General features: G+C 35.3%; 1 protein-coding gene across 1 annotated transcript in view; it reads left to right on the forward strand.

Moving 5' to 3' along the window:
- Positions 1 to 14,590, forward strand: part of MRPS9 (mitochondrial ribosomal protein S9) — a 34,282-nt gene extending 19,692 nt beyond the window's left edge. The window contains exons 6-11 of the mRNA XM_061472623.1: positions 4,565 to 4,647; positions 7,312 to 7,387; positions 10,059 to 10,227; positions 12,001 to 12,109; positions 12,905 to 13,074; positions 14,396 to 14,590. Of these exons, the coding sequence (XP_061328607.1) occupies positions 4,565 to 4,647; positions 7,312 to 7,387; positions 10,059 to 10,227; positions 12,001 to 12,109; positions 12,905 to 13,074; positions 14,396 to 14,487 (699 nt within the window). The 3' untranslated portion in view covers positions 14,488 to 14,590. The remainder of the gene's footprint in view (positions 1 to 4,564; positions 4,648 to 7,311; positions 7,388 to 10,058; positions 10,228 to 12,000; positions 12,110 to 12,904; positions 13,075 to 14,395) is intronic.
- Positions 14,591 to 15,359: the final 769 nt, after the last annotated feature.

Genomic DNA, 15,359 nt, shown 5'->3' on the forward strand with positions numbered 1-15,359 from the left:
TGGCTGAAACAGAGCAACCCAAGGGCAAGATGTTTTGTTGCATTCCATCATAATGAAGAAATTACAAATTTTACAAGGAGCACGAGTTTATTTTTAGCTCTTCCTAGCAGTTAGAAAGGGTATGCAAGCTTGCCTTGGAAATCTCTAACAGAATAGTGTGCATCTTGTTCATAACAGTAGGGCAACCACCTTGAAACAAACGGGTTTGACAAATGCATTTTCATTAGTATAGGATACTTGAGTGTTCTACTGTTTCTGATTTTTTTCATTAAATAGGCTTTTATAAATCTAAATCCGTTAAGTGAGGTCTAACAGGGTTTTTCTTTAGTCAGCCAAATGAAAGCTGAAATCTGCATGAAATTCCCAACATTGTTTTAACCTCTTATTAGACTAATGTGTATTTAACAAAATGTATTTTTAAGTCTCAAAGCTAATTAATTTGGCTGGGGAAAAAAAGGGGATGTATGTTAATACAGGCTAGTGTAAGTAATCAATCCCATTTGAGGATGTCTTTTAAATTGCTATATTAAGCCTAATAAATCGGATAAACATAATATTTAGCTTAAACTTGTATGTCATTAATTACTGCATAGACTCATGTGGAACTTGAATTTTATGAATTGCTAGTAATATAACTGATCACAGCATTATTTAATTAATGCTAATAAATAATATTATACACTTACTAAAAATAAACTGTATATTTGCATGTATTATATCCGCTGATATATGTGTTGTTATGCCTTGACTATTAAGTGAATTTTCGTAAAGGATATTTGCTTTATACTCCATTGTTGTCTTTGTTCTGCCTGTTGAATAAAGTTTAGATGCAGGGAAAAGGACACTTTTTTTTTTTTTGATACACAAAATAATATTTATTGCATGAAACACTATTTCACAAATGTTTGATATTGTGTTTGATCATCACTTAAGAGTTTTCCAGAATAATATACTTCGAATGTGCAGAACAAGACAAAATGGTTTCTTAATACCATTTTGTCTAACAAAGTAGTAATTTTATGTAATAGTGTTTCTTGTACTTTTTTGGAAATATCAAAGGTTCATCAGAGGCAAATGCTCTAACAGCAGAGCATTTAAAGTCTTAAAAAACAAACAAACAACAAGCAACCCCACAAAAAAACCCACCAGAACTACTCCCCCCCCCAAGGATATGCTGAAGTTAAAACCACATAAGAAAAGAAAAAGGCAAATTGATGTAAAATATCATCTGCAGCATATTTTAACCAAAATATGAAGATATTTTTTATAATAAAAATCTGTCCTCCTAAGGTTTCATTTGCTGATTTCATCACTATTTTTTTTTTGCACAGTAAAACAAGATTTTATTTTGAGAAAGCATCCTTCTAGGTATGTGAAATTTGATCTCTCTATTATAAATGGAAGCATTTCAGTGTATAGACAATCTTGTAAAATCAGCTATTTTGATTGTGTAATAGCTGAGTTTACAAGGCACACAGATGTGTACATTCATGAATTGGACTATTGAATTCTGAAGTGATTAGTAAAATCTTCACCTGTCAGCTTTGAAAAAGCAAGTGTGTCTTCAGAAGCTTTCTTTAGCCATTGGGGAGTGAAGATTTGTCAGATAAATTATTAGGCATTACATGTGATTCCTGATTTTGCAAAGGCTAATCCAACATACTTGAGTTCACACGTGAGTGGTCCTTTTAGTCTGTTGACTTCATCTTTATACAGAGATTAAATACATGCATTAATTTTTTTTTTAATACTTCAAGCCAAAATTCTATTTCTTAAGAGATGCAAGTCCACTTTCAGTGCCAGAAATATGCAGGAAAGTATATTTAGTGATTTTCTTACACTTGGAAGTATTTTAAAATATTACTTTTTAATGTCATTTGACTTAATTTCCTGCATAAAAGGTTTTCTGTAGGAATGGACATAATTACTGTAATTTAACAAGGACAGTTGAAAGAGATCATTGTAATCCTTAGAAGTGCACATTCTTGGAACTGAAATGGACTGTGGAGTGTTGGTATTCTTTGGGAATACAGAGGGAGGATCTTCAGGAAAATCTTGTTCCAGCTGTTGTAAAGCTTGCTCTTTCATTTTAACAACAAATTTCTGAGAGTAAAAACTAGTGGATGACAACCCATATCTCATTTTATTTGCCTGTGTTTATTGGTAGTTTCTGAGTATGATGACAAAATCCTTACCTGAAAATCCTTCAGTTGCTGTTCAGAAGCAATTCTGACTGTAGTCAGTCTATCCCAATCTAACAGTTGTGATTCCTTCCCTCTGCCCTTTTTTAAAGAACTGCTGTGTTTTTATTGAGCTCCTGGTTCATGTGTTTTTCTGCTGACCATTCCAGTACATAAATGTATATGCTGGAGTGTAGTGAAGATGGTGGCTATTTGAGGGGGCAGACTGCAGACTGCTTTTGCCAGTTAGGAAGGTGACACTCGGTGCCTTGCAAAGGCAAGAGGTAAGCTGGGAGACTAGCACCAAAGTGGAAAACTTCCTTATACGTAAGACCTAGTAACCCAGTACCTCTTCTCATCATCTAACAGCAGAATGTTGTCTTCATGCCTGGTTTGACTGCTCCCAAATGCAGAAACTCGTGGAACTTGGCGGAGTCTTTAAGCCTGTTCCAAGCAACTGAGGGAGAGCCACAGCACAGCGCTCTTTCCCCTCCCCTCCCTCTACAGTCCCAAACAGAACCTTCCGTACTGATTCTTTCTCATGTCTAACTACAGATGCCTAAAAATTGCCTAGTGTCAGGCACATCTCATGCACTCTAACCCAAATCATGTTTGTGCTTTTAATGTATAGGCAGTAATTTTTGCAGCTTAATAGTCAGCTCTGAATGGAGATGTTAAGATTATTAGTGATGTGACATGCGTCTTGCCCACAGTGATGCTGCAGTATCTTGTTATCTTAGAGATCTACAGATTATTTATGAGTTTTGGAAGTATTTGAAAATACAATTTCTTGTACTCTTTTATATATGTTTCCTGTGTTTGAAGATGGACTTTAAGTTGAAAAATTTACAGAGTTTCTATCTGATACAGTTATCTCTATAAAAAATAAAAGATTTCTGAAAGGTGTGCTACTATGATGAGAGGCTGTCTCAAAAGTAGACAATTTTGTGCTTCAGGATTTTATACTGTAGTTATTCCAAAAGTGCTTTTGTTCCACTGTGCTGTTAAAAATGTCACCAGTGGCCAGCATCAAAGACTTCAGTGAGTTGTCCTTATTTATTATTTATTATTTAAATGCTTTAACTGCTGCTCAGATACCAATCTGTTCTTAGTTCATACACTCACAGTACAAATATTTTTAGTCTATGTGTGGGTGTATTATTATATTAGTGGATAAATCAGCTTAAACACTAGGTGTTTATAACTAAGCAAAGGGGTTTTGTCTTGGCTTTTTCTTTTTAAATGCAAGCTGTTGCACATCCCAATATTACGTTAAGAGCTAATGTTTCATTGATTAACTTCTGAGCTAATGTTTCTTCTTTTACTGCTTTTTGTAAGTAATGCAAAGGAAAAAAAACCCTAACAGTTGTTTCCTGTGCTAATTCTTGCACCATAGTATCTGTGTAGTATTTGCTTATTAATCATTATATTAATAAGGTATATGATAGTGATAATAAACTATTTTCACTTGTTAATAGAAGTAAACTATTTGACAAATAAGTACTTTGTTGTAGTACAGCAATCCTATTTTGTTTCAGTATCACTTAAAATTATTTCTCCAAATACTCCTATTAAACTTGTGATTTGAATCAGTGTTGTAGTTCAGAGTATTAGATGTTGTATTTCAGAACCAGGTATCTCTGAAAGTTTTTTAACTGGGAAAAACCCCTGAAAATACTTAATTAAAAATGTGTTTCTTCTGTGATATTTTCAGTGTGAATTTCTGGAGTATTTTTTTCCTTTTGTTTTTCTGAAGTGGTAAATAGCTGTCACAGCATTGTTTGAAAATAATAGCATAGATAAGAATTTTGAGGGGAAAAAATAATCAAAATTCAGATTAAATATATCTGTAACATTTGAAAGAACAGAAGTTCTAATTATGGTAAATATACAGCTTTGTGTGTCCCTATAGACATGCCTGGGGAAGAGGGAGTTTTGGCTGATGCAGACCACCAATAAAGCTCACACTCTTAAAAGTACAAAACTCTTAACTAAATTAAACCTTGTCAGTATTTTAAGGAAGTCAAACTAAACTGTAGATGCACTGATGAAATTATTGTGCAGTATATCCATTATATGAATCTAGTCTGTATACAGTTGAGATTTTTTTTTAAAAAGCATATGATCCTTTGCTGAAAAATAGCTGAATTAAAAATTAATTATTTTTGACCTGCCTATGAAAATATTATATATACTGCCTAAATTTTTACTGGTTTAGATTTAACTTGCTGTATTCTCTTTTTGTCAAGAGCTCTGCTTGTTTTCCAACCCCTGCATTTTTAAGTGTTTGGAGAGTAAAACCACATAAGCATGTGTTTTAAATAACAAAATTTAAATATTAAACGGAAAAGTGCATTTAAGTACTTTTTATATATGCATTTTAGGACACATATGAAAAATTGCTGAACGTTCAGAAGTATGAAGATGAACTGACAGCTGAAGACTTACCTCCTCAGAAGGAAAAAAAGTAAGTTTTCAGTTAGACTGAATATTGATTAAAATGCTTCCATATGTTGTTTTGGCACTTCTTGTGGGTCGCCACGCTACCTGCCTTTTATTCCACAAGAACATTTTCAGACTTTTTCCCTATTCCTTGCCTAATATTTAGTAATTAATGGTAATTTCAGGTTGAAAAGACTTACCCGTAGTATGTATGTTTGCAGTGCTTGCTTCTCACTGTTTGAATAGGCACACCCCTCACCCCCCACCTCCATTTCTCTTGTTCTTTAATATCTTCCTGCTCTTTTCAATATTCTCTCCTATATAAAAGTTTGATTTGAAAATGAGTGTATACAGAATTCTGTTTTTTTGTAGATGAAGTTTTCTAATTATTTCTTTATTAAAGATTTTTGAAAAAGGAGATAATTTATTTGTAATAAAATAAGGTCTTTAAAAATACCTAAGAAGTTGTTTATCTGTTGGAAAAATCCTAAAGCCTATGGCTCTTTCATTAATAACAGCTCTTGAATGTTTTTTCTTACCAATATTCAACTTGAAGAGTATCAAAATTCTTAATCTTGCTATTTTTCTTCTAATGGCTTTGAACAGGTAAATCATCAAAAGCTATATTAATTTTAGTAAGTTTATTTGGTTGGGGTTGTTTAAGTACCACCATTATTAGTAACTGAATTTAGTTTATCTTCTTTTTCCTCTTTAACTTCTGTGGTATGCACAGGGAGATCTTTTCAGCTAGTTAACCAATGGACAGAAAAAAATACATGTCAACCAGAAGAAGCTATGGGAGATGCTGCAGTTGATTGTTTCTTAGTGCATACAGTCAGCATTGTCTTTGAACTGGGTATATGCTTTAAGAACTGTTTGCTTCTCTTAGGCTATACTCTTCATTTTCTATTTTGAGGGGGGTTTGCAAGGATTTTATGTTAGAGTATTAAAAAAAGGAAGTCTTTAAAAGAAATGGATACAGCTAGAAAGTTTTGATTTTGGCATTTATTGCTTTTCTGTATAGTTAGTTTTTCACTGTTCAAGTTATTTTTATCTTTGTTCTTGCTGTGTGATTTCTAGCCAGATTTATGTGTTGTTCCAGATCCACATCATATTAGTTTATTATTTGTTAATTTCAGACATTTGTTATTTGTGTTAGAAAGGATTAATTTGCTGAGATTATTTCAGTTTCTTGAGTAACAGAGGTTCATGTTTCTTCATGATACAGATAGTGTCCTATGACCCACATAATGTTTTATCATAGATTCATGTTAGCTTCCAAGCAGACAAGGAAATGAATTTAGTTTCTTGGTGTATGCTGCTGAAAAATAACCTGACTCCTTACGGAGCTCAGCCAGTGGATTTACTGATGTGAAAAATGACCTAAAGCCAGTCAGAGATGAAAGGTTTTTTCCCTGTTAGGTTTGTAAAAGCTCAGAGAATTTAAAGGTTTTTTGAGACCTATTTTCCACACTGGATATGGTACTTCCTCTGAGATTAGTTTGGATAATTCATCTGTGAAGTATAGGTAAAGTCTTGGTGGGAAGGGCTATTTTGTTTTTCTTTTTCCCCAGAAAATGATCTATTGTGGACCCATTCTACAATACTAACTGTAGGGTTAGGACCTGATCTTGAAGTACTTTAAATTTACAGCTTTTCACATGTAAAAAATTTCACTGACTTCACTGGAAGTAGTGATATGTAAATGTAAGTATATACTTGAGTCTCTCAGGATTGGAAGCCTTTTAAAATTATTGTTAAACCCAGCATCATTTCTAAATAAACGTTTCTTGTACCCTGACTCAGAAAAGCATTAAAATATATACTTAAGAAGAAGTACTACTTAAAATCAACCTTCAGAAGGAGTGCTTTCTGAATCACAGCTTCCTTAATGCTGCTGAAAACATTCATTAAGATTGTTTCTAAAAATCCTGAAGAGGAAAGAAACTATTTGCAACTTTGCCTTAAATTTAGCTGATAATCTTGGCATATATATTTATGGTGGCATTCTGTTTAGTTGGTCAGTTTGTATCATAGGTATTTCATAAAGATTTATTTCAAGCATTGTTTTTTCTTTGTGTTAGCACCTCCATATGAGGCTATATTCTTAGAAATTTCTGCTTTTGCTATCATCAGTGCAATTTCTGAGCAGGTCAAGATTACACAGTAGACGGCATACAGTGTGTCACTGCTGCAGTAGTACTTTGACTATGCTTAGTGCTAGTGGAGTTTTTTGTATTGATCGTAAGAGTAAAGACCAGAGGCAATATCCTGTTAATTTAGAATCTGATTTTTAGCATTCTGCCTTTGATTTTGTTCTTTGCTGCTTGTAAGCCAAAGTTTTCCTAGCAGCAGCCCTTTAAAACTAAGTCCTAAGTTATGGGGAAGATTGTTCACTATTACAGTATTACTCTAGCTCAGTCTTGGACTTTGATAATATGAATAATGCATAACTGATACTCTTAATTTTCATGTGGTTAATTCAATACGTGAAGTTACTTCCTTGTCAAAAGATAGATCTTTTAAAATCAATGTAGGCTTTCTTATGTTTACTATAGGAATGTGATCAGTATTCATTTATACTGGAAAATGTATTTCTGAAGGAAGACTGACTTATATGTGGTCCTTTGTGATGTAACTCTAATTGCATGGTTAATTAAAGGGAGAATATATGTGATATTTTAAACAGAAACCTGGCTGGCAGCAGATGGCTGACTAAGATTGAATTGGAAGAAATGTTGTTAGAAAAACTGTCAGATAATGATGTAAGTAATTAATCTTTCTAATCTTAAGGAGGCTTGTGTCTTAAAAATATGAACTCTGGGTGCTTTTCTGGGTGCTGAAAAGGTACTGTGCAGAACAGAAGCAGGTGCTCTTCAAAAAGAATTCTCCTCTTTCTCATAAAGTTTGTATATGCTCACAGCACTGTCGCATTTGTGTTTTCAAGAAAAGTGAGCTGTGTTGCTTTTTTTATCTAGCACAGTACAAAACTGTTAAGGATTTTCCATTGTTAACTAACATAATTCAGATTTTCTCCTGATAACATTGTGAGGTCTAGGGCACTTTTCCTTGTAATCTAATTATGTAGTCAGGAGTATGGTAGCACTTTATAATAGACATAAATAATCATTTATTCTAGTTACAGATGAAAGAGCTAAAACCTCTGTTGCTTATTGTAGAGGAGGGGTAAATGTTCAAGACGGGAGACATGGTGGTTTTCTGTAATGGTAAACCACAGAAATGAGGGGTTCTTGTTCTTACTGATTGGCTACAGAATCAAATACCAAAACCAAGATACAGAGCTATACAGATCTATGGTATGATACAGTAATCTGGTTATATTCTCCTTGATATGAATATTATGGCGGGAGAGAGGAGGGTTTTGCAGTTTCCCAGGATTTGCAAACCCTGTCACTGTCTAGATTTGTAGTCCTTCTTTACATGTATCTCTGGGAATAAGACTGCATACATCCTGATAGTCGTACACTTTTTCTCAGAGCTTTTTCCTACAGTCCCCTAAATAGCATTAAATTTGTTAACAGCAGGTTCAGTGTATGGGGCGAGCTTCAGTTTTCTTTTGGAATTTTAAGCTTGAATATGATAGTACCAGAGAATATAACACCATTTGTCTGAACATCTCAAGTATTTTCTCACCTAGAGAAACGGTGTTCTTCAGTGTCTTCTGTCCTGTGGACAGCATCATTGCAAAAATAGCATAATAGCAGCAAACATGCCGTTTGCTCCCTTGTCATCCAGAGCAGTAACATGTGATGGCTTCCTTGTCTGTGGGCAATGTGAAAAGGTCTCAAGCAGATTGTGTTCCATAAGCATTAATTAGAAATCACTGTTGTAAATTCTCCATCCTGGGTTAGGCAGGAGACTTCCTCTGTCTTGTAACTGCTTCTTCTGTGAGTCACTTCAGTGTTTTCAGTGCCTCCTCCATTTGGCATAGCTGTTTTTCCTCTTAGAGTGCCAGGAACCGATCTAGTTGTACAACCAGTTTAGTTCTTCACTGCTTGGGTTTTGTACATTCTACAGCTGTAAAAGCAGACTGCACTAAACTTAAAAAAAAACAATAATCCAGAAAACGCCCAACAAACAAAAAACCCCAAACTCCAACACACCCCCCCCCCCCCCCCAAAACCAAACCAACAAAAACCAAACAGAAACCTCCCAAAACAAACCCAGAGCTTTTTAACTGATCTCTCACATGTAAGACCACAAAGCCTCAGCCTATAGAATAAAACATGTATTTGAAATGTCTCCATATGAGCTACCGATCTTACCTGCTCAAATTCTTGTATTTTGCCATTGCAACAAAATTTTCTGTGGTGTTTGCATGATTAAACAAAATCAGAGCTGTTTGTATTTTTTTCCCTTTGCACTCTGCAAGTGAACTGTTGGAAGCTTTCTGCATCTGTAGCCTCTACAGTTTTTTAATGTTTGTATTTCTGTTCTTCAAAGGCTTTACCACGTCTGTGTCATATCATTAGAAGCAACTTTCTAAGTGATGTCAGAGTTTAGGGACTATTGCTCAGTTACGAGAAAAGTATTAATTTTGTGCAGAAGGCTTTGGTAATGGAGAGAAGAAAAAACACTTTTAATAGCAGCTTGTAAGTAAAGGTAACTTCAAAAGTAAGGTTATGCTATCTCTATGAGAAATCCATTTTAGTTCATAGCATACCTTTATATCCAGTGAGCAGCTCCTGCAGTAACACTTCGTAACAGGACATCCCACCTTTTAGCACAAATGGGTTAACACAGTGGTGTTTACTCTTTAATCACGTGTTGAAGAACTTTGGTGGGGGTGTAAGGGGGAAGGAGAACCACACAGTAGCAAAGGATAATTTATTTCAAGAGGTTGCCCTTTAAGTCAAGTATCTCTTGAATTTTTAAATAGCTTGATTGTTCGGTTTTAAAGGAAATCATAAACATTAAAGTAACTCAGCTTGAACAGTCAAAGATAGATAGATAGGTATTTCCTGTATATATTATGAAATATAATCATTTAAGAGGTTCAGTTTAGTGCAATAAAATTATTTCCAAGTCAATGAACATGCTAACTTACTGAAAACGAGGTGAAAATCTTTTCCTTTTGCCATTTTAATGAAACAATAATAAAAGAATGAAGACCCCCTCAATGTTTTCTTTTCAAAAGTGACATGAACTTCATTCTAATACAATAATCCTGTATCACAAAGGGGTTGGTTATGCTTTGAATTAAAGTTTCATTGTTGCCTGAAGAAAGAAATAGGTATCTTTAGTCACACAGAAAATGATGCATGCTGTTCTTAAATCAGCATGTAGGTGCAAAAGTGTCATCTTGTCAGAAATCATCAATAAAAGTAAAGTAGGAAAGATCAATTATATAAAAATAGAAAGTTTTAGCAAATGCAATTACACTCGCATTTTTTAATGAAGTCTTGTTGTCCTCAGTATTCAAGGTTTATTCAACTCTTGCAAAAATTGATGACGTTGCCACATGGTGACATCGAAGAGAAGTATATACAGAAGTTTACCAAAGAAGTTCCTGTGCAGTTACAAAAGGTAGTTATTGAGCCCTTGAAGTACGATGAGCGAGGAGTGGCCTTCAGCACTGGTGAAGGTAATAATTTAAAGTTGGTTGGTAATGATGCAGAATTTTTTTCCCCTTCACACTGCTTTCTTTATAATATGTACAATGCTACTTCATTTTATATGCTTACGTGTATATTGCATGTATGATTGTTCATTATGGTATGGCATACTAAGTTATGACATGGTCTGGTAACAAAGTGGAAATTTTTAGCACAGAGTCTATCAACTGTTAGTTTTATCTGTATTTCTGTACAGTAGTGCCTCAGTAGAGAGGATCCCATTGTGCTACATGTTGTAGGACACAAAAGGACTTTAATTTCTGGCAAGAGTGGACTTGAACATAAAGGGCAAGGGACCGGGAGAGTACAAACCCATATGGAGAATTCAGTGGATGTAACAGTGTTGTTATACTGTTACTATATATTACATGGATGTAACGCTGGTATAGAAGTGGCATGCTTAGGCCACTAAGTAACCTGTATCATGACTTTTGTATGCAGTCCAGCAAAGGAGAACTTTGAAGATACCAAGGAGGAGCCTGGATATTTACAAACAGCCTACAAACATGCAAAATAGGAATTCCTAAATTTTTTTAACAAGTGGATGACCAGAGCTAACTATGGGATGGAGACAGGAATTAGTCATTGCCATCACCAAGACAGAGGTGATGTTAGAGAAAAGCCGTGAAGGTTTCTATCCTCTAAACACCGCTTGCTTATGTTTTTAGTGGAGGGAAGAATGATATATGATATGAGTGATTGCCTAGAAAAAGTAGTGTAGCGACAACGTGTAGTAAAGTCTGACTTGATGAACAGAGCACGTGTGTGCGCACACATTTTATGCTGTATGTTCAAGAGGAGCCTTAGAGGTGATGTGTATTCTTAAGCAGCAAACAGCAGATGAGAATAAGAAAAAAGGTTGCAGAGAATCTGAGGGCAAAATGGCTAGAGAGCTCTGTTCTAGCTGGGTTGGCTTCAAGATGATGTGACAACAAGGAGAGGCTAGAGTGCAAATCTGGGGTTTAATCCACACTGATTTTCAGTAGTCCCTTCAGAACAGTAGTTTTTGAAGCTTGATAAACATACAGCCCATCTTATTTAAGAAAAGCCATAAGAATTTAAGTTCAAGAACAGTCTTGTGTCCCATCACCCTCCTAAACTGAGAAAAACATCTAATTTTTTCATAATTCCTTTATCAGAATGCTTCCTTTGTGCTTCAGAAAACTGGTCTTAGGCTGTAGCACAGGGAGTTTATCCTGGTTTAACTTGAAGCTAATGCAGTTAGAGAGCTAACTGTAAGTAGTAATTTCTGAGGAAGCTATGCCAACTGATGCATAGGCATTGCTTATACGAGTATAATTAAAATGTTAACCGCTCCCATGTGAATATCCTTAAACTTCCGTACCTTTCTATGATTTTATAAAGTATTTTAATATTACTAGAAAATGTACTTACAGTAAACACGGGAGTTCAACAAGCTGTTTATTTTCATATACATGACATCACCAGGTCAAGAAAATGTCCTGACTTACTGAAGTTATGGGAGGTAGAGCGTTACTTTTACCTCCTCCCAACACACACTCCCCACCTCTTTGACAGACATGAGTACAAATATTGAAAGCTAGTTGTGTATCGCTTGTATTTATTTCCTGCACTTAATTTTTGTTGTTGTTGTTACCTCAGCATCCAAAAAGAAACAGCTGATACAGTATGAAAGTGTTGAGAGTTGCTTAACTTTCTGGGCACTTGAAGTTCTGTGGAATATTGAAGCCTCATAACAGATTTGGTTTAATTCCTTTAAGGTAGAAGAAAAACTGCAAGAGCTACTGCAGTAGTGTATGACAATGGGAGTGGAAAAGTTACAGTGAATGGAATAGACATTTTACATTACTTCCCAGTGCTGCAGGACAGGTGAGAGCACTTTGGAATGCTGTATTCTTACTTAAGTTACTCGAGCAAAAGTCATGCCATGCAATTATATATTTGGTTCTGTGTTCCGCCACAGAGTTGATGCTTTTTTTCTTCGTTTTGTCTTGTTTTTCCTCCTAGTTTTCAGTAGTCAGTAGTATAAGAACTGCTAGGTAAGCCTTGCTCTGTGTTTCTTGTCTCTCCCTTTCTGAAGGGATGCAAAACCCAAGAGCATAGGTATTTGGGTACCTGAAATTTTGTTCCCTGCTTGCAGTTTATTAAAAAAAAAAATGCACAATGTCTTTTAAGTGTTTCCTGAGAGATTTGCAGATTGTACGTGGCATACAGTAACACAGTGGAGGCAAGCAAGGTGAGACACTTCATGTAAAGCTTCAGATATTGGAGGATGAGCACAGTCTAATATAGAGATGACCTCTCATAAGGCTCACATGAGGTTTCTATCCCTCATGTGATTTTTATTTTTCCTGAGCTCAGGAATAAAGTGAGAGATTGCTCAGTTTTAATATCCAGAGTTGAAGGATCTTGGCATTTATAGATACTTTTGTTTCACTAATTAGTTGTAAAATTGAACTTAAAATACTCACTGTTGTCAGTTTCTAGCTGCTGATTTCCCATTGATTTAGTTGGTATCAGTAGGAAATTAGAGATACAAATGTCTTTCTGGATCTCTGCCTGAAAGTTAACTGTTTTCATATATATTATGATAAGAAATGTACATAGCATGTTACTTTATATACATGTATATATTTTATTATTATTATTTATTTTTATTTTTAGAGAACAGTTGTTGTTCCCTTTCCAGTTTCTCGACAGAATTGGAAAACATGATATGGTTTGCACAGTCTCTGGTGGAGGAAGATCAGCACAGGCTGGAGCAATACGTTTAGCCTCTGCAAAAGCCTTAAGGAGCTTTGTGACAGAAAAGGAGGTGGAATTCATGAGGCAAGGTAGGACTGAAATTACCTCAGCATTTTTTAATGTGCTCTGATAATTAACGGAATTAATACGAGGATCATTTAGGATCAGATAGCGCAGATTTGAGTAAATAATCCCAGTGAAACCTTGTATATTTTATGAAGGGATTTTCATTTACTTTCAAGTTGGTTTTGCTTGTTTCATAGCATCCTTTGTGTACATTTTGGATGACTTCTTGAGCATTCTTTCCATCTGTTCATGACCTCTGTTATATCTGTTAACCGTCTTCTGTTGCGAAAACATAGAATTACAACTCATGAATGTGTACTCGCTATAACAAATCTTGATCAGGCATTATTGAGCTATAAGGTATTAAGATTGTATTTTGTTTTACTTGATTAGTTGCATCTTACTGATGTTTAAAAAGTTTTATTCTAGAGGGTTAGCTTTGAAGGGATAGTAATGAGCATAAACTTACTACACGCAACTAACCAGACTGAAAGAGTTTCTTTATTGCTTTATTTAGAGGTTACAAGCTACCTGGGATAAAACAGAAATTATTTGAGTAACTGCAGTATTTGGTGCTTCTCAGTGATTAGATGCCGTACTGTTTCAGCAAATAAAGAATAATCATAATTTAGCTTTTAACTATGCACTTTCTGGGCTTGTAGGGAGACATACCAGTGTGCATTACTGGCAGAACAACTATGATTTTTTTTCACTCTATTGCCATCCATGGAAGTAAAGCTATCTTCATGCTAGTATCTTTGCAACAAGACCTACTGACAAGTATGACTTGCTAGGAATACTCCTGTAAACTGACGCTGTATTGAGTTGGGTGTCTGTAACGACATCAGCATAATTCCGAACATGTTTCGGACACTGCCAAATATACTTTGGAAACACTAAGTGCACTTTAAAGCAGTGGTCTCCAGAATGGGGTGTGTGCATCCTGGTGTTGTGCAAGATGCACCGTGGGAGTACAGGAAGAAAATACTAGAATTTTGGTAGTCTATATAATTTCTAAATTAATAAATACACATATATTGGGGGTGCATGCTGAGAAAGTTTGGACACCACTGCTGTAAAGGCTTAAGCAGTATAGATATAAAATAGTGTGGGATTGTACTGGTTTGTAAAGTAAAATGTAAAGAAATTTCAGTTACTGAAGAAAAGTTGAAATGCTAGAGGATCTGGTGAAATTCATTTCCCTGTGTTTTATATTGAATCTTTATCCTTCTAGATGTTCCAATTCATATGCGAAGTTATTGGCTGCCTTCGATCCCCCACATGTAGTATATCTAATATTAACTAGTAACAGTAAACAAATGGGTGCTTGTCTGTGTTTTGTAGCTGGACTACTAACGTATGACCCACGTGTGAAGGAGCGAAAAAAGCCTGGTCAGGAGGGAGCCAGACGGAAATTCACCTGGAAAAAGCGATAAGTCTGAGTATTTAAAGAACAACAGAGTGCTGCCATAATTCCAGAACATACTGATTTATGATTTAAAACTGTTGTATAAATATATTTAGTAATAAAGATATTTTTTTCCATTGTAACGACCACCTTCTCTTTGTTCCAAAAACAACAAGCAACTTTCTTTAAATTTACTTAGAATTGCAGAAAACAGTGATGTGATTTGCCAAAATGCTACATCTGAAATAATAGTGTGAGTGCCAGCTTTGCATCTTAGCTCCACTGAAGTCGATAATGATTTATGAAACTGTTGCTAGATTGTAACTTCTAAAAATCAGTCTATTTGTTTAATGACTTGACTATTTAAATTCTGGAATGAGGCAGCTCGTAACCAGGTATTTGGACAGCTTTGACGTGCCTCCCTTTCTGCCTCATATGTATCTGAGGATTAGTGACAACTTCCCACCTAACTGTGGTGGAGTCAAGAAAGTAGCGAGAACGGTACTGACAATTGAGGGGATGTTGAGAAAGGAACAGTCACGGAGCATAACCTTTGCATGTGGAATCAGTTGTCTTCAGGATGCCTCCCCAGGTTAAGTAGAGAGTGATTCAGAGCAATACCTAAATTTAGGTGCTCTGAATCACCCTCTGGAGGAGTCAGTTTTTCTCTTCTTTCCCCAAATGCAGAAAGAGCTTGAAGGGATTAGACTAAAGTTAATCTTTTAGAATACTCTTCCCCACCCCTTAAATCTCAAGGGGCATGTTCCGAATATGGCTAATGCACAAAGATAGCATCGGATTCTTTGCCAAAAGCAGTCATAACTTTTCTTTTTTTAAATCAGAAGCAGGAGGTGATGACAGTGCTGCCCACCTAGTGTCTATAATTGTATCCTTTCAAAA

This window comes from Pezoporus flaviventris, unplaced genomic scaffold (genome assembly GCF_033815535.1).
Source record: "Pezoporus flaviventris isolate CSIRO_AGI_PZ_B2104156 unplaced genomic scaffold, CSIRO_AGI_Pfla_v1 ptg000072l, whole genome shotgun sequence".
Lineage (NCBI taxonomy): Eukaryota > Metazoa > Chordata > Aves > Psittaciformes > Psittacidae > Pezoporus > Pezoporus flaviventris.